Source organism: Topomyia yanbarensis, chromosome 3 (assembly GCF_030247195.1).
Source record: "Topomyia yanbarensis strain Yona2022 chromosome 3, ASM3024719v1, whole genome shotgun sequence".
Taxonomy (NCBI): Eukaryota; Metazoa; Arthropoda; class Insecta; order Diptera; family Culicidae; genus Topomyia; species Topomyia yanbarensis.
In genome coordinates this window covers 328,142,307-328,164,602 of record NC_080672.1, presented here as the reverse complement: position 1 = coordinate 328,164,602, position 22,296 = coordinate 328,142,307, and the positions used below count along the sequence as shown (strand labels likewise).

Here is a 22,296-nt window from a genome sequence, read left to right as displayed (position 1 = left end):
TTACGGGAGAACACAATCGCGATTGATTTTTCGCAAACCCGTCTTAGACCTTCAGTGCGCGAGGTGGAACAATTGGTCAAGGTGAAAATGGAACTTGATCTTACAGAGATATCACACGTCCAGCTTCACCACACCAGGAATGTAGTACTAATAACGTTCAACTCCTTAGCCGAGGCAGAAAGGTTCGTAGCAAAGAACAACATGCAACATGACGTCGAATATGAAAACGTCAAAACCAAGATCCCCGTGTATATGGACCTTGATCTAACGGAAATTCGCCTCCATGATCTGGCACCTCGTACTAGCACGGATTATATTAAAAGATTCATGTCGAAGTATGGAGAAGTGGAATCCGTCTCTAACGACACTTGGAGAAACTTTTTCCCTGGCATTCTCAACGGTGTTCGGGTTGTGCGAATGCGGCTGTACCAACCTATACCATCTTACTTGACTTTCGAGGGCAGATCATCTCAAGGTGTTAACTACATACAAAGAACCCTATGCACATACCCTGGGCAGGTGCCCACGTGTCAGTTCTGTAATCAGACTGCACACTACGGTAAGCCATGCGCCAAAACAACTAAAGAAAACTCATCTTCAACCACCACTACCAAACAGCCTTCAACATTTGCTGATACACAACAAACAGCCGGCCAACAAATGAATGCCGGACCAACAATATTCCACGGCATCCCAAAGCCAATACTCACCGTACGCAGGGATGAAATAAACAAGAAAGAAGACGGCTATATCAAAGTCACTCGAAAACACAAAAAGCACCAAAAATCTAACAGCGACAACCATTCTAGTGATGACGATATGGACACAAACACAAGCGAGGGGGAAGGCAGACAGACTGATCAGCAAGCAGCAGAAGGTACACCCGACCATCGCTCACCACCGAGAAAGAAAGTCAACACAAGAAACGGAAAGCAGTGCACCCAGGATAGTCGACAAAAATAATGTTCGATGGTTTATATATATTTTGATATCTATTTTGAATGAAATTTTGAATTTGTAATTTTTGAAATGTACATTATTTTCAAAAAGGCGAATGACCCTCGAGGTTAAAGCCGTAATAAATAAACAAACAAACATAAAACAAAATCGATCTTGACAGTATTATATCGAATTTTAATGAACCAGCCACAAAAACTAAAAGTGTCTTAAAGCGGGACAAAATATATTTTCGATTGACTTACAAAAAAAATCTCTTTGAGCTACAGTCACGTACTGTTGAATTGTTACTAAAAGGGAAAACGAATCTTAATCTCAAAGAAGTGGCATATATACAGTTACACCACGTGAGAAACTGTGTATAGATAACGTTTAAAAGCTAGGCCAGGCATAAAATTTCCTAGCGAAGAACAACAAGCAACACGGCATCGAATATGACAACGTTAAAAAAGAGATACTGAATATATGGATGACGATTAAATTGAAATGCGCCTACACGACCTAGACCAGGAGATATTAAAAGATGTATGTCAAAATACGAAGAAGTGGAATCCGTTGCAAAAGACGGAGAATTGTAACTAGACGGCACATTACGGAAAACAATGCCTCAAAATCGCTAAGAAAAATCAACCTACTACAGCCAACACCCAGAAACAGTTTTCAACAGATGTTGATAAAACACAATCAAATAACTGGTACGGTTTGTATATCGAAATTAACTTTCTGTACCGACAACAAATTATATCGACTGGTCTTGTTCCTCCAAAGCAACAACCAGCACAATAAATGCTGATAAACACGGATTTACAGGGGAATAATTCAGACTGTCAAGTCATCCTATGTGGTTCGAATTAGAGATAGTCGTGTTCGGGTTTTTGGATCGGAAACCCGGGCTGGGCGATTTCTTTTAATTAAAAATTCTCGAGTTCGGGTGAGGTTAGGTTTTCTACAATTTGAAATTTAATGTAATGTAATGAAATGTATGAAATTTTCAATTCTTAAAATTCTCAGATTCAGTTTTTTTTTCAATTGTATTAACAAGGGTTCGGGTTCAAGTTTTTCAATTTTTTACATTTTCGGGTTCGAAACATCTGAAAGCCGATCATCTCTAGTACACACATAATTTAAAAACAGACGAGAAATGATGAAAAACTATATTTTAGGTTTGCCTCTAGCAGATCAGAGCCGGTTTTATGATCTTTTGAAGATTTTCTCACGAATAAAAATGTAATTTTATATAGGAAAATGCGTCAAATTTTATCAAGATTGTGTTTTTATTCAAAAATGTCTGAGGAATTAGTCAAAACGAAGAGTACTTTCATGGCCCGAAGGGTTCAACTGACACAATAATTTGGTTTTTTATATATTGGCCATATAGAACAATTCCACCAAAATTGAACCAATCCGTGAAGATCGATTTCAAGTTTGCATCTTTTTTATGACTTCGCGTGGAATGTCCGACATTCTGCGGTTCTTAAATTCTGTAACAAAGTTCTACGTAACTCAATATGCAAACCTTTAAACATTTTTAAAAACCAAGCTTTCAACGGGATAGCATTTCTCTTAACCTTAAATTGTTATTATCAGGAACTAGGTAGTAAATAATCCCAAAATTTATTTTCTGCTAAAACTCATAGGGGAAGATGGGGTAAAACGCACCCCCGGGGCAAAATGCACCCCTTGCTTATATCGAAAACTGCTGAAAATTTATAGAAAAGCGTAACATTAGTCGGAAGTCCGCCATAGTAAACATACTTTGTCAAAGTTTGATAACCGTACATCAATAGCAGCTCGAGAAATAAACAAAAGACAAAAACGTGCTCTTCTCATGTTATTATCGTGGCTCGCGCAACAAAGATTTTCAGCTCATACAAATGTAATTTGTATTATTATAACAGCGTATTCCAGTTCTAATTATACCGTTGTTCATTATTCTGTCTCAATATATATGAAAAATCTACTAAATAATTCCCTTTTTGCTAAATTTATATCTCTGCTCCATCGGGGGCAAAATGCCCCCTTCTTTGATTTGGCTGATTTTTTAATCGAAAACAGAAACATTGTTCTGAATACCTACTAATTGCATAACCTAAGGCTATTTAATGGCACACTTTTATGAAATCTCGTTAGAAAACAAAACTACTTGCTTGTTCACCGAGCATTCTGCCCCGTTGTTGCGGTGTATTCTGCCCCGTTGTTTAGTGCATTATGCCCCGTTATTGTGGTGCATTTTACCCCCGAACAGGTGCGTTTTGCCCCGCTTATTTTTCAAAAGGCAATTTTTAATGATTTTGAAGAATCGAATATTTTTCATGTTCTTGATTATTTTGCGTTATGATTGTGATTAGAGAGGAAAATGTTGGAAAAACGATATCATTAATTAAAATCTCTCGTTTGATGTTCTATAGCTGAGTTATGATCATATTTCCTTAGGGGGTGCGTTTTACCCCATCTTCCCCTACACCTCTACACTTTATCCACAAAAGGTTTTTAATTCAATGTTCTCCTTAGGGACGTAATATAGCAAAGCGCTACGTATTGACGTTTATCAGAACCATGTTCCGATGTCATTGTGAAACAATCAAAATAATAGAATACCGCTGCCTACATTTAAGTTAATTACTATTCTGCCTAGTTACGCAAAATACTGTGCTTTCACAGTAGCCCTCCAACTTTACTATTGTCAGCCAATTATATATTCGACGTATGATAATAAGACAAAGCTCTCTTACATCCGGTTACTTACGCACATATAGGCAAGCTCTGGTGAACTGTGATGATATTGAGAATATTACTCAAAATAAATAAAACCCAAATAATAGGTTTTTGATTAATTTGGCATATACCTTCCAATCGCACTGATTAATGTTGTCAAAACAGAACAAGACTTGGTCGATATCTTTCGTAAAATAAGGTATTTTCAGCTACAGTCAAAATTAAGTTAATTTGCTTTCAATTTAACCATATTTTGCACTGTTTTTCATTTCCGTGCTTTACATTGTCTTCATCATCCCTAAAGACAGGCAAAAGAGATTAAATTCTCTGAAGAATGTAAAGCGCTAAATATTGTTTCCGCGCATTCAATGGTTGAACTGTTTATATCGCTCCATCAGAATTCCGTTACCCAATATTTTGGCATGTATGTACCTGGAGCAATAAATGTCAATGTAGTGCACCTATCATATTCATGAGTGATACATTTTTTCGACCAGTGCTACGGGAGGCATGTATCCTCTGCAGGTTATGTCTTTTTGACAGGTGCATGTGCAAAGCATTTTCCGCTAAAGTGTTAAATAATTAACTTTAATTATCTTGTCATTATTGCATACATGGAGGGAACAATGATAAGTTTGCGTAATCACTTAGTTGAACGTATTGCTACATAGGTTTATAGAAGCGCACGTATGTTCCTAATGACTTAGCTCATTTTAACGTAATTGCGATTGACAACTATTTTCTTTTTTCATCAAGAAAGAACTGTATAATTCAAATATCGGGGAAACTCGCTGCATTTTATCTAGTTCAAAGCTATATAACCCTTTTGTACGTTATGCCGCCGAGTAATGAACGCAGAATTCATCTATCAAATGCACCGGACACTCGACAGTCTGCTTCCCTCGCCGTCCATGGCTTATAAACCGTACAAAACAACAGATAGTATCAATGATTAGCGTAGCAAAAATTTTGTGCGCATCAGTAAACTACGGAACTTCAGCTAACTACGCAAAGCAACCATTCACAACTGCAACACACCTTTTTACCTCGCGGTATTAAAAGTTTGTATTCCTGTATTTTACGCAAGAATTTTCACAGTGTAAACATTTGGTCCCTCATTGAACGTCCTTCTTGAAAACCCGTTCAAAGGTGGGATTTTAATTGGATGTTTGGTTATTTATGCATAAGGTGATTAAATTCTATACAAAAATACTTGCATTTTTCTCTTTCTGCGATTCTGTTCTATTGAAAATAGTTGTAGCTAATCAAACGACGTAAAAAAGTATATCCACCTCAATATACCTAGTAACATTTTATATTACGTATATATTTAAGTTGGTGCGACTTTATGCAATGTGAGCATTGTACCTATCAGTCGTATTATCATTAGAATTGCATAAATCAAAAATTTATTCAAGCATCTGAAAATGACCATTTTTGAGTATTTGAAAAAACATGATAGAACATCGTAAAAATGGAAAAAATAGTCACGAAATTTCCAAGATGCTCCTATTTCATAAGGATTCTCACGTAAAGTAGCATTTTGGTAGTTACATTGCCATTTTTTGTCGTGACTGACGACTTATCTTTCAATATAGGAGCCCCTTTTCAAAATCGCGGAAGAAAAATCATGTAAGATTTTTAGTGCTTATATCTTTTGTTGTACTGAATGGAATTAATCAATTTCTTCGGCATTTTGTCGAAAATATGTGTAGCAATGTGGTATTGGCCAACAAATTAGCCCTTATCAGCGCTACCAAGAATTAAATTTGAAATTTTTTTCGTTCGCCAAACCGATTTTAAAACACCCGACCGATCTGATTAGTTCCCGCTAATTACATCTCCTACCTAGTAAACATTTTCTTTGGAAAACTAGTTAGCCCTTGTCAGCGCTATCAAGCTGTCGACCAAGAATTAAATTTGAAAATCTTTTTATCCCTCAAACAGTATTTTTGTTTCAACCGGGTCGAAATTTGCATACATACACGGAAAACCCGATTTTCAATCATTTAACTGAATTGGCTTTGGCTTCGAACGCAAACTGAACCGATCACAAACACATTATAGGTAAGGCGTAGTGTGCGAGGGACGCGAGTGATTTGATTTCGATGGTAAACTGAACAAAGTACAAAACCGGGGGTCGTGTGCGAATGCAAGCATCATTGGTGTGTTACACTCGTACTGGCAACATACGCTTATCTGGTCGCGATATACGAAGAAAGGTGTAGAAAAAGCAAACATTCCGCTTGGTTCGTGCTGGTCTCCAGTTTCCTGTCTATCGTTTGCTAAGAAAGAGTCACTACGCCGAGCGTGTCGGTGTCGGAGCACTCGTCTACATGGAAACAGTGAATATTTTGCCATCGTATTGTAGCTGAGAGGAAATGCTGCCTGTGATAAAAAGATTAAAAGAAGGCCTGCGAAACAATAAGCAAACTTTCTTTCCGAAACAAAGAAAAAACTGCCCTTTTCACTATTTTCTTCGCATAAAGAATTAAATTGTTTTTAATACGGGTCATGGCGTACTGTTGCTGATGCTGGCTGGTAATAGGTTTGTTACAGTACACGGAAGTTACTCTGGAGCAAAAAATTCATCGAAGGGGGAAATAAAGAGAATTTGCCGTCTTTGAAATTGCTTAGGTTAATCCTGTTAAGACAGATCGTCGCTGTTGTGCTATCTTATGACAAACGCCATTTTGGGGTAAACTGAGTTAGATATGCCACATTACTTGTTTGAAAAATCTCTACAAAGTGGCGTTTTCAGAATTTTGAAATTCTACTTGGTTACTTAGATATTGCGAGAAACGTCATGAGAAATTGTGAGTTTTTTGCTTAAAGTCACTGTATCTAGGGATTTGCTCAAGTTATATTGAAGATTTAGATGTTTTTATGCGTGAAAATGTCTGAGGAACACAATGACATAAACATTTTCAAAAGAAAATTACACGAGTTGTGAGAAAAACACAGTTTTAGTTTTAAATTGCAAATAAAGGATATTTGGCAACACTGTAACTAAAAATAACTATTTTTTCTAGATGCCCTGACTCATTTCCTTCAAAATGCATTTCACCGATTGTTTATAGCCCATATGAACGCAAAGATATGAATGAAAGTTAAAAATTGATGATTTTTTTCTATGGAAAATTTTTCATGCACGATTATGACACGTCATACAAATTTTGTCATCAATACACGCCTATGACACGTGTGAGTGCGACTTTTGTTTACATTCATAGTAAAAACTCGCAACATAGTCAAGCGATCTTCGTAATAATTGAGAGATTGATGAAGAATAGATAGAAGCATCAATTGTCTTCTTTGGAATGTTTATACCATTTATAAGTTTCAAGATATTCAATCTCAAACTTTAAAAATCGTTTTTCTCGAAATGTGCTAAATGGCGCTTGTCATAAGATAGCACAACAGCGACGAGATGTCTTCCGTTTAATTCCACTATAATAATAAGACTGATATGAACACTGAAGAAGACTATACGTAATAGTTGAAATACTAGTATCTGATTGATGGTGAAAAGCAACAGTTTTTCATTATTATTATTATAGTGGAATTAAGCGGAAGATATATGTCTTAACAGGGCTAATTGTAACATTCCACTAAGTCGCTCAAAAAGTTTTGAATTTTGTAAAAAAAAAATTGTAGAATCGCTTAACGTTTCAATCATTTTTCAGAGTGAAAAAGCGTGGTGAGCCTATTTTCGCAATATTTCTATTATCATCCGATCAATTTGAAGTCGTTCATTAGACGAGCGTCTACCAGTAGTGCAATATTGAACGATAACATTCGATTCGAGTTTACGTTGCGCTCAATTTTGATAATATGATACGCCAAAGCATAGTTCTACGCCAACAGCGCGGTTATGTCCCGGTCATTACCCATCCCTAGTTTTTCGTTACGCGCAATTTTTCTCCGTGCCGTGGAAAAATATGCCGATGGTTGTTTCGAGAGATTTTAACATTGACATTTCAAAGCAAGAAAATATGGAATTTGTTCATTGCATAAATGAATGTCTCATGCTCCATCTTCACAAGTTACGGTTGGAGGTACATGCATTGATCTCGTGTTTGACAGAAACGTCAATGTAGAAACCCGAAGATAGAAAAAACTTCGAGTTTCGGAAAATGCCTTCATGAACACCGAAAAATCTCACATTTTACTGTAAAATTCTCTCACTTTTCTTCAAAATAATGGAGAGATTTTTTTCAGTTTTCTGTGGACACATATTGTGCATTTTCATAAAAAAAAATCAAGTCAATTCCTTAATTAGTTTTTGAGTTATCGTGTTCGCCAATTTAAAAAATGCAGTTACGAGAAAATCGTTGAATAAAAGTTGAACCACTGATTTTCTAAGCGTGTACATTGTTTTATTTAACCTCGAATTTATACTTCTAGGTTTAAAACATCGCCGTGTTGTATTTAGCTTGAAAAATATTTAGTCAGGCATAAAATCATTATTGTCAAAACGTTGCCAGATGTATAACTTTTCCAACGAGTGTTTTTTTTATCAAAATCAGTGCAAAAATACCACCGTGCCAGCTCGCCAAAAAACTGACCTATTTGACCCCACTCTACTCTATATGTCATTACTTTTTATTTTCACTAGTTGATCTATATTCATAACGTTCATGATATACAATTTTCCTGATATTAATTATTGGAATCAAAACGATTGCTCGGCATTTTGGAGCACCTTAATCGCTTTTTAATACTTCGTTAAAGTAAAGCTTCCCCGACTAAGTGCAAAGAATACAAAAGCACCAGCTACTCTCGTTGTGGAGGATAAGTCGAGCGAAGATTGCTCTCCTCCAAAACTAACAGCAAAATGAGAGCAATGGAGGCAGGGCTGCGGCATCACATGGGAAACATTATGTGGTGTTGGTTATTCAACACCAGAGGTCGCAACAAAGGGGCAAAACTCACCTCGCTAGGCAACAGTTAAAGGTCGCTGCAGGAGTAGTAACACGGGAAGAACTCGTGTGAAGTTGGATTAGAAAAAATCTGCCGTACCTTCCGAGTCACCGTGCCCTAGCAGAAAGTTCGCAGAAGTTGAGCAAAGCGAAATTGATTGTGGCAGAAATTTTGCTAGCATTTTGCGTGATTGGTGTGAGAATTCTGGAAGAGAATTTACTCAAATGCTAGGATAGGATCCGCCAGCTGGCTTCTTCTTATATTTTACTAATCCCTGTTGAAAACGACATACCCCCACTCGACCAATGTTGCCAAAATATTTGTTTTGTTTCGGTCGTATATTTGTTCTGATTAAAATATTCTATATTATGTACCAATTTCATGGAAAAATCAAAGATTTAGTCTTTATATCCGCATTTAAACGATCATAACGTTTTTTCCATCGGAATACAGCAAAACAAAATAATATATATTCGTTGTTGGACATTACGAAAAATATCTTCACGCCTCTTCATTTTCGTAAGTTGCTTTCTGAGTCAAGCAACCTCTGTCACAAGAATAATTTTCTCTGTTCGGATTTATTTTAAATATTCTAAAACTACTTTTCTGCAAGGTTTAATTTTTGTTTTGGAGGAATGTATAGGTTTTTACATGTGATTGTTTCGGAGAAAACAGCAGTAGAAAATACACTCTCCTATTTACACCGATGATCGATTCAGTTGAAAACTGTACAATTCAACTGTATCGATAATACCAAAGGAAGAACAAGAAGCGACTTCCGGGATAACTTTCTCCCTGTTTGCTCAGTACTTCCAATTTACTCGGTACTGGAACAAAGACAATTTTTACATGATGTTCAAAATATTTTCATACTTACGCTACACAGCCTGTTGATTTCGAAAAGAGGCATTTCCGCATTACTCCGCACACAGAACAGAATCCACGATAACCGCGCTACCGGATCTCTCGGGAATTTCAGTTCTGGATAATATGTTTGATTTCGTCTGCCAAATAATGCCTGCACTTCATAATTACAGACGGATGTTATAGAAAGAAAGCGGTACCTCGAGAAAACAAAAAAATCAACACGGTTAACAATCGTCGTTTTATGTTTGATATCACAATATGACAACACTTCCAAGCAGCCCTTTGGTACTTTTAGTTTCCAAGCCGAAGGTTTGCCTATGTCACTTTCGTCCAATCACGAGCTGGTTCAGAATTGGTTCAAAAACAGAAGACAGAGCTGGCGGATCCTATCCTAGCTCAAATGCAACAACCGTTTTTGACAGAAGCGGTTAAACTAGCAGATGCTGCTCGATTTTAGCCAGAATCCAGCCAGGATTGTACGGTCAGGATTTCTGTATGCTTCCTGCCACAACTTTGTCAGATGTCTTACTCGATTCGTGCTAAAACTCCCCAAGCAGCACTTGCAACATGATTTAAAAAAATTGAAATTAGTTATGTTGTAAATTAGTTCCATTAAAGTTGCAGATGATAAATTGTTCAACACATGTTGAATTGCTGTTACTCGCATCAGAAACTGAATCAATATAGTTACGAATCACTGGTACACAACTATAAATTTAATCCTGTTACATGAAAGTTTCATTGTTGTTGCCTGCGATTATCTAAAGCACACTTTACATTATTTGTTGCATATAAGTTCTTAAAACTTACAAAACATTGTTTATTATTGCTGTTAATAATAAATATAAAATGAATCACAAATATGAAAGTTGTTTGTCAGATTCAAAATGTAATGTCTGGAAAAAAATAAAAAGAAGTGGGAACTTTTGGAAGAAAAAGGAAGGACTATTCCAACAATGTATAAATAACCAAAATACGACACAAATGGTTGAAAAAATACACCTCACTGCTCAATGTATAATACCGTCGGATCTACAGCATCCATTGATTGTTGAAAATGGTAATGTAATGCCCAAACTTCTGACATTGAATGCGTTTTTATCAAGTGATGATCAAGAAGTAAACGAATTCCCAGTTAACAACATCGACGTTGACGATGAGGTTTGTTTAAATGGTGAGACTGATGATGATGACTTACACGAAAACAAACTAAATCTGTGTGAATTTCGTGAAGAACTGAGAGATTTGGCTTTGGAAAATCAAATAAGGCACACTGCATTAAACCCTCTGTTACAACTTTTAAGGAGCCATATACCAGATAATGTTTTACCGATAGATGCAAGATCGCTTCTGAAGATTCCTCGACGAACAAAGATTTTGCAAAATGACGATCTTCATGGCGAATACTGGCACTACCGACTGAAGAAAATTATAACAAATGCATTATTCGAGATTGAGGAGTTGCTGTCTGTGCGAATGCGTTATATCAGTAGTTGCTTTCGTTCGCAAAAACTAATATGCGTACACCACAGTATTAGCAAAACAATAACATTTTATGTTTTGCAGCAATACTTATTTCTGAATATCCCGCTTCTTACGTATTTAAGCAAAAACAAAAAAAAATCTCTCAGCTTCGAAAATTTTAAAAATAGCCACACTGTTTGATATAAAGAAATGCGAAAAGAATTTTTAGGTTATGCTATGAATCACTACAGCGGATCATTAGTGATTGGACACTTTTGTTGTCATATAGATATTTACAACATCGTTGCAACATTTTAGTCACAAACCCATTGCAAAACTAATTTATGTGACTAATGAGGTTCTTTTACAATCTGGCTTGAAATCATAGTGTAATAAATGATTATGCAATCCTAGATTGACTAATTAAAAACATATTGGACGCTATTAATGCGACTTCGGCGGCAGCCATATTGTGACTGAAAAGTTAATCTAAAATAATAACCTGTTTTCAATGTGTCTTTTCGATTTATATTTTCAGATAAAACACAATACAATGACAAATTGGTTCATATCCTTCAACTATATGAACACTTGAAACGCATTTTCAATAATTATTGCAGATTTATTTAATACTTGGCGCACTTAAAATTCAGACGTACATTGAAATTCTACACGATGAAATTCGAAGCGTTGATAACATGTCCATTTGGATACTGCAAATTTTTTAACTACAGTTCTCCATTATTAATATGTATGTCAATTGTAGAAGAAAATGAGACAATTTGTAGATATGAAGGTTTTGGTGTATGTTTGTTACTAAGAAAATACAAAAAAATATTAATCGCGAACTCATAAAAAATCGACCTTGCGCATCAACAGTTTGTTTTTGGTTTATGCAACTGCAATGAAACTTTAAATTTTTGATAAGTCACAAAATGTCAGTTGTAGCAACATCATTGCAATAGTTTAAGCAATACCGTGTTTCTTTAAAGTTTTATTCAACATTATTGCAATTTTTTAAGAAGGTGTTTAAAAGTTGAACGCAACAACTCATGTAACATCCACTATGTTGCAAGTAGGCTCCGCCTCTTGCGCTTTTTCCGTTACGTAACAGTCGATTAATTAATGCAAAGTCTGTCTTTCAACATAGTTCACATACACTTCTATAAAACAACGTGTGCTGCTGGGGTCTACCATGTTCTTTGCACGTTCTATTTCCGAATTGTTCCAGGGTTTTGCTCAGTTCCTGTCTGAATTTACCAGAAAACGCGAGCGAAACCGAGTTCGCCCTAGTTCAGCTAACCTGACAGGATGCGCGTAGAAATCTGACAGGGCTGCTAAACCCAGACTGATAGAAATTTGACAGAACTTTCTCTGCCAGAAAATTTGGTGACTGGGTTGGTGCAGCTGCTGATAAGCACCACTAACAGTGAAGTGTATAGTTACTATATTCATAGTTAGGCGGAGACACTGAGCGGAGCCAATTGAACACGTCAAATGGCGGAGCCAATCGAGCATGACGTCACATAACATGTTCTCTTTGTATGTATATGGAAAGGTATTGTAATTATGGTCATAATTATTTTACTCTTTTCTTGTGTTATCGAGTGTAGAGAAACGAGAAGATCAAGATTTTTTTGTAACACAAAGAGATATTCGCACAAGTATGAAATCATATCATCAGATCTTCGAATTGGTTTTCTATTCGTACATGTAAAGTTCGTACTCACGACGACAATGAAATCATTAAGCTAGAGCTTGAACATTTGCATAGGTTGCTAGTGTTTTCTTCCTGAAATAAGAGCTGCCAGTTTTCCGGCTTTTGTGTCCGCCTAACTCTATATATAGGAACTCTAGTGAAGTGATGTGGTAAAATTGCAGCAAAATAACTTTTTTACGCCATTTTGAGCGACTTAGTGGGATGCAACATTTCAATTGTAGCATATAGTGAAATATTACTTTCCTTAATTTGTAATAAATTTGATTTGTTTTTTATTTTCATTGCTTTGAGAACGAAATCAGCAATATTCGGTGAACTCATCTTCGTCACCTTGAAACGAAGGGTTAGTCGGGCAAAATAAATCTGAACCAGAGTATTGGTTAACTTACTTTTGAATCATTTTGTAAAGAATCAATTAAATCCAAAAAAATTGAAATTATGCTTCTTCCTACCAAACCCGGAGATATTGATGTAAAACCCGGAGATCGCTCCCGAAAACCGAAGTCTCCGGGTCAAACCCGGAGGGGTGGCAACCCTAACTGACTTACTACTTCTTCGATATTATAAAGTTATTGTTATTATTCTTATCTGTCATGGCACGGTAAATTTGACGCGCTCTTCATGTACAAACCATCAGGCAGTGCTTATAGAAACCATCTGAATTTTCTTGTAGGAAAGAGATTCTTTGCCCCTGTAGGGGCCATAAGAACTTCTGCTAATGGATCCAACCCTTTTTTGCTCTGCATACAGCGATAAATTTAAAGTCGTTTACTATCAACATTTGGATTTGCTGTTAAAAGCAACTGCAGCCACTGATGTAACCCTTTGCAATTATAGTGAGTTCACTACGTCATCATCATCATTGCATCACAAAAAGTCTCCTGAAAACGATTCAGGATTTCAGGAACTTCGTCACGATTTTCGTAATAGGGTCAGTTCACGAAACCATGCTTTTCTTTTCATTAATTTTTGGCCGGATTTTTCCGTGTAGTTGCGTTTACGATCGTATTTTGCAGGATTTTTAAACCTTTTTTTTACAAGTACCTTTTGGTACGATTTCGTCCGAGAGAACCGCAACTGCAACTAGTACTAATTCTGTACTCTATTGTATTTTCCATACTGAAAAGAATTTTTTCCCTTATTTCACAGCTATCTCGCCGGCCGACTCAACATTATCACCAATACAGAAGCCAAAGGGCTGAACACGTTTGTCGGAACGTTCGCCCTGCCGTCGGTAATCTTCCTCTCGCTGGCCGAACTGAACTGGAGTACGGTTAATTGGAACTTTCTGCTCGCGATCTTGATTTCCAAAGCGATCGTGTTCGTGGCGGTAGCCATCATCTCCCTGCTAGTGGTTAGACCCACAAACTATGGCCGGGCAGGATTGCTGGCAATTTTCTGCACCCAGAGCAATGACTTTGCGATTGGGTTTCCCATCGGTAAGTTGAGCTTGACTACGGAGTGCTTTAATCGATTTTCATTATGCAAGCATGTTCGTTTCAGTCACGGCGTTGTACTCCAAAATCCATCCGGAGTATGCATCGTACATTTACCTGTTGGCGCCAATCTCGCTGGCGGTTTTAAACCCGATTGGATACGTACTAATGGAGATTTCGAAAATTAAAGCAAAAGCGACCGCTAATCAGGTAAGTTGACCGTTACACTAGTTTCCACTTTAGTTCCGTGAGAAATTATTCGACATTGCAATATTAGCACTTTACAAACAGTTGGAACTGTTATGCAAATGTAGTGCATTAAGTCAACGTTTAATTTCAGAATATCTATGTCATGGAATACATCAAACAGCAGAAATAATCACATAATTTCTTCTACATAACAGGTCGTGGAACCTCGCCGTCCGTCTCTACCACCATGCTCTCAGCAGTCGGACACCAGTGACTCCAATGGGAAGCTACTGCGAGGCAAATTTCTAGTCATAATCAAAACCATCGAAGCCGTATTCTTCAACCCTGTGCTGTTGATGACCGTACTGGGAGTGGTTGGCGGACAAATTTTCCGCAATGGCCTACCCATTGTCCTATCCAGCGTCCTACAGGTCCTGGGAAATTCGTTCTCAGCCACATCTCTGTTCCTGCTTGGACTGCGAATGGTAGGCAATGCGTCTACCCTGCAAGGCCCCGGCTGTATCCTACCGGGTATTCTTATTATAGCAAAACTTCTAGTCCTTCCTCTGGTTACTCGGCAAACCGTTAACATAATGAACGCCGGAGCAAACTTCACCGAAACGACTGATCTAAGCACATTTGGTTTCCTGTACGGAACCTTTCCGGCTGCTCCGGGAGTGTTTGTGATTGCCTCGCAGTACAACCAGGACGTGGATCTGATCGCTTGCAGTATGGTAGCGTCCACCTTCATCAGTGCACCGCTGATGTTCATTTCGGCCAAGATGATCACGATCACCAACCTGAACCCGTTGGATTATTTAAACGAGCTGGATAAGTTCGCCTTCGACATCAGCATTGTGGCCATTTGCTGCTCGGTGTGGATGTTGGCGCTATTCACACTGACCCGCAGGGTGCGCAAGATGCCACACCGTGTAACGAGCTGCCTTATAATATCGCAGCTGATTTGTAACATCGGCGTTATTATGTGGTCATCGTTCGATCAGACGAGCGGATGGAAGATGTATCTGCAGTTTTACTTTTTCACGATCGGCTGTTACAGCAGTCGGCTGTGGACAGCATTCCTGGCGATAACGATCCTGTTTCTGCAATGTCGTAGTCTATGCTTCGTGCTGAAACTGTGGCCGTTGTTTGTAAGTATTTTTCTATAATTATTTTGTCTAGAGGATTATGTCTACAAAGGTATCGCTACCAGTTAGTGGGATTCTGTAACATTTCCACGAAAATATATAGAAATATATTTTCCAGAAAGTACCAAATCCCTGAAAACTAATTCCCAGAAAGTACCTAATCCCAGGAAATTTCCCCAGAAGGAATTAAAATGCGAAAAACTTTTTGCTCAAAAGTACCAAAACCCAGAAATTTTTTTGGACGGAAATTCAATTTTTCAATCAAGTTAATCATTTCATTTAGATTAAATTCACTTAAATGATTGTTATGATCACAATACATATGGGGAGACTCCTTTTCGGATATATAGAGAACCAACAGACAAATAATTGAATTATTATAGGGAACGAATTTCTGGGAAAGGCTATATTCTGGGATATGATTTTCTAGGAGCTAGCACTTTCGAAGGCATGGTTTTCTAAAGAATAATTCTATTAGGGCAAAAAACGTCAGCGGTTTAGTTTCTGCGGGAATGGTTTTCGCGGGAGTGGGTGAAGTTTCCCCCATTCATCGATCGTTTGTGCGCTATTTTAAAACTTAACGGAATATCACTTGTTCAACTTTTTCGCCACAGATCGCTGCAGCTTGGGGTCTACCCACACTTATTGTATCGCTGTTGTTCCTGCTGGATTGTAAGAACATTACGCCGACGGAAAAAAGGAACCCCAGCTTCCAGTACGGCAATGCACAGGCAGCGATCGCAGTTTTTCTACTGGTGATGTGCTTTATTGTTACGGTTGGCTGTTTGATCCTTCACCAGCGGTTCAAGAAAAGACACGAAAAATATTTGACCCTATCGAGGGAGGTATCCTGTCCGGATGCGGACGGCAGCACGGTCGGATCAAGCTCGGTAACCAATTTGATTCCAGAATCGTCCAATGACGAAGGCGGTTCAGTGCACAGACGAAGGCATTCGATAACCTCGAGCGATGATGAAATTTTACGAGGAAACGACAAAACAGATTGTGGAGGAAGTAATTCAAATGGATGTTGTACCAACCGGAATATTGTTCGATCCGTTGTGGATATCGAAGATTTGGTCGTTCAACGGAGTGTGAATGATATTGACAAGTGAGTTTGCCTTGTTGAACCATTTAGCGATATTCAATTATAAATCATTTAAATTTACAGCGAGGAATCCATAGTCTCTAACGGAATGTGCTCGGCCCAATTCAACTGTCCAACAGCCTCAAAACAACAGTGTCAATCGCTTATCGATCGCTATCGCGAACAAGCTAGCGACGGTTTGGAGCCACTAGAGCTGGACAACACCGTGGACGAACATCAAACGCTTAAGCACATGGTTCTCCTAATTCTACTCCTCTGTTCAATGTTCGTTGGGTTGGCTCTCTCGGTGTGGACTCTGATCATGGAAGGTATGTCCGGAATCTATGTGGAGTTGACTTTTCTGGATGCGTTCCTCAATTTCGGTCAAAGCATTATCGTGCTGGCAGTATTCATTACCGATACCGGAGAATTGTTGCTACCGTTAATGAAATTTTGGCGCAAAATCTGGTACGGTGCGAACATGTTGCAGCTGCCGATTTGGAGTGATATCAGTGCAGAAACGCGGCATATTTGCGATCAGTTTACCACACATCATTTGGAGAACTGTCGCAAAGCGATCGCCAAGGACAAAAGGTCGAGTCTACTAGAAGTATATTGTTCTTTATACAGATCATTCTAATTATATATTCATTTATAGATGGCGTATCACAATTTACAAGAAAGTTTTCTACGGAACTACATTCATCGACTGGCTACTTGAACTAGGTCTCGCTAAGGATCGCTCGGATGCGACGCACTACGCACGTCGTTTAGTGGACGGACGCGTTTTAAGGCACATCAACAACGTATACCACTTTCACGATCGCAAACTGCTCTACACCTTCTGCGATCAGCTGTAAATGAGCAAGTTTGTAATTATGATTTAGTTTTATTTAGTTTTACATGATAGAATGTAGAATCAACTCTGGAGTGCTTAGCTCTATCTCGCTGCAGCCAGTATTTCTAGGAATTTTACGAAAGTTATTATTAGGAAACAAATTTAAACTACAAAGATTTCTAGAGATAGTCAACAGATAGTACCAAGGGCTCTGGAAGAACTGTTATACCAAAAAATGACGAAACTGAAAAGTAATGTGATTACTAGTTTTTGTACGAGAATATACGGGGGAATAAGGGGTCGGTTCTGATTCGTACTTTTATTTTAAGTATTTATTGTTGCTAGTTGAGTTTCGAGTAACAGAGTTTAGTATCGAAAAAAGAATTGTAAATATTATCTTTTTATCACCGTGATCATGGTATGCGAATATAATGTATGTATATGAATTAGAAGTAATGCATAGCCTTCAAAAAAGCGTAGCTCCTACTATAGTAAAGCTTGCCTAAAGGTTCTCAGACAAATAAATTAACTGCACTTTTTAGTCAAATGCAAAAGCATCTAACTATGCTATAAAAATATTTTAATATATTTGTTAGCAATAAAGAGACGACTTTTTCTTGTTACAGTAGATATTGATGACATAACCTATTTCGAGACAACACTAGGGTAATTTTGGAACAGCTGACGCACATTTCTAAAAATCAATCCTGTATCCAATTAAATCATACAACAGGGGAAAGTGAGGCAATATGAGCACCCTAAATATATCCAACAATTATATCTGCAACAAAATAAACAAAAAGTCCCAAATTTCCCTCTATTGTTAGAATACAACGTATTCTTCACATGCAGTTATTAAATGTGCTGAAGAACATTCAAAATCTGAAAATAATCGTTATTTGTAATGATAAACTTTTTGATTGTTAAAAACCTTGTGGGCCAATATGAGCAATCTTTAGGGGCAAAATTATCATGTCGCAAAATATTATATTTTATTACAAAATATAAAATTTCTTTCAATTATTTTTATAGTGGGTGAAGAGAGAACAGTGAGTTTAGTTATGTAAGGTATTCAAATAGGCTCGATGGGACTATCCAAGTCAGTCTTGGATATCACATACATTTGGAGTAACAATAGATGTTGCTTCAAGCTGTTCTCAACCCCTAATTGGCAGTTTTCACGCCGCCAAACTGGTGTCGAAGGGGGTCAATTAAGGTTGTCTGACGTATTCTTGATGGTCACATCATTGGCGTTTTTGTGCTAGAATCGACAGACAGCCTTAGTTTATTATAGGATTAGAGAATATATTTAATGGGATAAATAATGTCTTTTTCGCTTCAGAGAATTAATGGATTCCCATCTGTCTCTTTTTTTCCTTTTTTATTTCGACTCAGCAGAAGACAAAAGTTAAGCCCTGCCACTTCTAGTTTTCCGATCTGTTTACTTCACATCCTTACTCTCACTTGAGTACTATGGCTCTAATTTTCATAACTTTCCCTACCCTAATCTCTAGCTAATAGAATGTCGTTAAAATGTAAAAAAGAAAATGTGACTAACATAGTCGAAATAAAAAAGAAAAAAAAAGAAAAAAGGAACTGATGGGAATCCATCGGCAGCGGTAGTAGCCGCTGTAGGCACAGCGATTACCTTACACAATGTAGCAAACCCACTACGACTACAAGCGCAGTGACCAGGCCCGATGAGAGGGGGAGGCAGCCAGGGCAATTGCCCGCGTTTTCAGCCGGAAGATGGGCGAACACGACCGGTATTCGCATAAGAGCAATAAAAATAGCAATAGTAATTTCTTTGTAATCATTCGCTTTATTATATTGTTATATGATAAAAGTATAAAAAATGTGTTCTTAAGAGAGTTGCCTACTTTGTGTACAAGTTAAAAAACGAGTTTTATTGCTTGAATCGACGGAATACACTACAAAATATTGAGAAACAAATTCAAAGTATTTTCAAAGAAAGCAATAGAGCGTCAAACAAAAATGCGAGCGCAAGGACAAACGCATTCGTCCTCTTCTACGTTCGCTTCTTTGCTGGTAGTGCCGGTTGTTGACTTGGAGACACTGGTCGTGATTGTTTTTGAGTGAGTATTTGTTCCGGTCAGATCCATAGATATTGGTTTTGTAGCCGTTTGTGGTTTGGCATAAGATAACGGTGTGCTGTTTACGGTTATAGTAGTTGAGCTGTTTTTACATGAAGTTTTACATGGCGCAGTATCTTTTTGTAGAATTCGCGCATAGGAATCTACCATGGTTGCCTAACCAGTATTGTCTGATGAAACGTCCCATTTTCGGTTGATCCGCATAAAATGGTTTGTGACCTATGATTTTTTAGGTCACAATATCGTCGCTTTGGTCACTGAGCCCAGCTTGTATATATTTGTAAATATTGTTATTTTTTGTCGTATAAATAAATAACAGTGTACGGTCTATCTCGTGTATTTGACGACGCCTGTTCTTTGTTTATACTTTAAAATTATTGTTCGTAAATGTCTAAGTAGAATTTAAACGTCAAACCGTTACTACTCCGTGCTTGCATGTTTGAGTCACGTTTAAGTTCTGCTTAATAGCCCAGGTTGGTGTCAAATGTAGTTTTCGTTATTTATTTGTTCAGAGATTTATTTACTTATTTATTTATTTATATATTTATGGGCTTATTTATTTATTTATTTATATTTGTTATTTATTTTGCTTGTTTATTTATTATTCATTTTGTTATTATATTTTTTTGTTATAATTGTTCAATATTTAAAAAAATAATCAAGGAAACAAGTACCGCACATTAAATATTCTTGATAGCTTTTGTGCTAAAAATATTTCGTGACACCAACCAAAACGATAAAATTTTTGTAAATGTCAACCGTCATCGTCCTGTCATCTCATCATCACCGTCATCAAATGCGGGGTAGGATGCGAGGAGGCGCGGTGGGTATATTTTGGAAAACGGACAGGGCAAGGATAAAATCTACCGCGAAAAAGGAATGCGAGCTCTAATAGTTCATCGGCCCGGAGGAGTGAAGACCAGCAGCAGCGATTGTCACCGTTATTAAGTGACCGCGCGTTTCCAACGTAAAAAAGTGCAGTGATAAGCAGATCCGTGGGATCTTGTTTTCGCCGTTCAGAACCACCACACGAACGTTAAGGTTCTGTCCGGTCAGTCGAGTGGGATCAGTGTGGTTACCGGTTTTTTTTCGTGCAGTGAACGTACTAGTACGACGCGAGTGCAAGAACGGTCAGTGATTGGCAAGCCAAAACGCCATTGTAGATGCTCGTACCCATGTACCGGTGGGTAGGCTCTACTAGACCGAAAACGTAAATCCTACTCGACTTAGTGTTAGACACTCGTGTTGAAGATAAAGTGCGCATTGTACCACTCTCCGGGCCCAATAGTGAAACGCAGGCCTCCGCTACAAATAGGCCGAGTTGTTGCTTCGTCTGGAGTCCCCCGTCGCCATCGTCCGTCAGTTCCTGCATCAACATCGAAGCCCGCCCCGCATCCAGCCAGCAGCAAATCGACCAACGTCATCACGGCCGCAACGTTGTACCAAGAAGAGAATTTCATCAAATAAAAGCGCAAGTAAAACTAATTTGACTGTTTTCAATAGCCCTTCTGGCTCCGATATAAAAAAAAATAGTGTTAATAAATAAAAAGTGTATGGTCTGAATATTCAAGCTGTGTCGTCCATTTTGTTTATAGTGTAGTCCTTTTTGGTACTTGTTTCCGCTTGATATTACGATTCGCTCAGTGACCATAGTGTGGGAAGAAAAGTCCGCCCAGTGTGAATTTCTCCAGGAGACAACCGTGAAACGACCCTAATAGCTGGTGAGTACAGTGTGGCCCTACCACCACAAGTAAACGTTACGAAACCGATACGTAACAGGTTACGTATGAAAAAGTTGGATTTTATGGGAGCATTCTCACCACAAGAACAACATTAGGGGCACCCGGGAAAATGCGAAGTTACAGCTCTTATGGAAGCCACTTCTTCGTATCTTGACATAAATTTGTTAATCACGATGTCCGGGGCATGTGGAGATAATTCGTGTAAGCACATCTCTCTAGAGTCCTTGCTTATATATACGGGGATGATGTTCTTAACGTGGTAGCTTTCGTTGGTGTGCTGCACGTTGTTCCGCGAAACATACGACTGCGCCCCTTAATGTTTGATAACGGGAGATTAAAATGAAGAATTTTTGGATTTTTATAGTACGTTTAAGGAATTTTTCTTCTAAAAGTGCATTGCATTGTGTTAAGAAAGAACGGTGATTTTGAACCTCGCCCAAGTAACCACGAATTATTTAATTGCTTTAGATATGTTCTATATTTGCATACAAAACATATGCTTTACGGCTTCATAGTTCTATAGAGATCATTAAAACACACTTAGTGTGCTAGAATAGAGCTAGTTCAGAAGCACCTTAATGGCTGTCAGCAATGTTAAAGCCTTTAGAGCCGTTTAAAAATAACTTTTCCTTCTTTATCGATACAGCAAAAGAAAAAATAAACTTTCGATAACACACTCACCCTTCCGCTCTTCTTTCGTTTAACGTGCCAACTGTTTAAATTGTCGATTTACTGCCTATAGAAATGGGGTTCAATCATCAGTCGAAAAGCTCGTCTCAATGTGGTATACGCGTTTGATCACTGATCTGTGAGAAGATTGTATATTCGATTTATTTCAAACTCTACCTAGACGTTTAGTTGATTTTTTTCGAAGAATCGTGCAGAATCTGCATTTTGATTTTACGTTTATTGCATCATCATTTATTACAGGAAGGCATACGACTTTAGGTTATTATTGGAACGTCGGTGTGTAAAAGCACTATAAGAAGATTATATATTTGCACTTACAGTTTTCTATAAAAGCTTCATAGCATTTAGCTTCAAAAGCTTTTTAGTACGATGTGTATGTTCTGTATGTCGATATAGTGCTAGATTT

General features: G+C 37.8%; 1 protein-coding gene across 1 annotated transcript in view; it reads left to right on the top strand.

Moving 5' to 3' along the window:
• Positions 1 to 17,947, top strand: part of LOC131694304 (integral membrane protein GPR155) — a 35,248-nt gene extending 17,301 nt beyond the window's left edge. Inside the window, exons 3-8 of the mRNA XM_058982928.1 lie at positions 13,796 to 14,085; positions 14,150 to 14,292; positions 14,487 to 15,422; positions 16,034 to 16,530; positions 16,591 to 17,100; positions 17,165 to 17,947. Of these exons, the coding sequence (XP_058838911.1) occupies positions 13,796 to 14,085; positions 14,150 to 14,292; positions 14,487 to 15,422; positions 16,034 to 16,530; positions 16,591 to 17,100; positions 17,165 to 17,366 (2,578 nt within the window). The 3' untranslated portion in view covers positions 17,367 to 17,947. The remainder of the gene's footprint in view (positions 1 to 13,795; positions 14,086 to 14,149; positions 14,293 to 14,486; positions 15,423 to 16,033; positions 16,531 to 16,590; positions 17,101 to 17,164) is intronic.
• Positions 17,948 to 22,296: the final 4,349 nt, after the last annotated feature.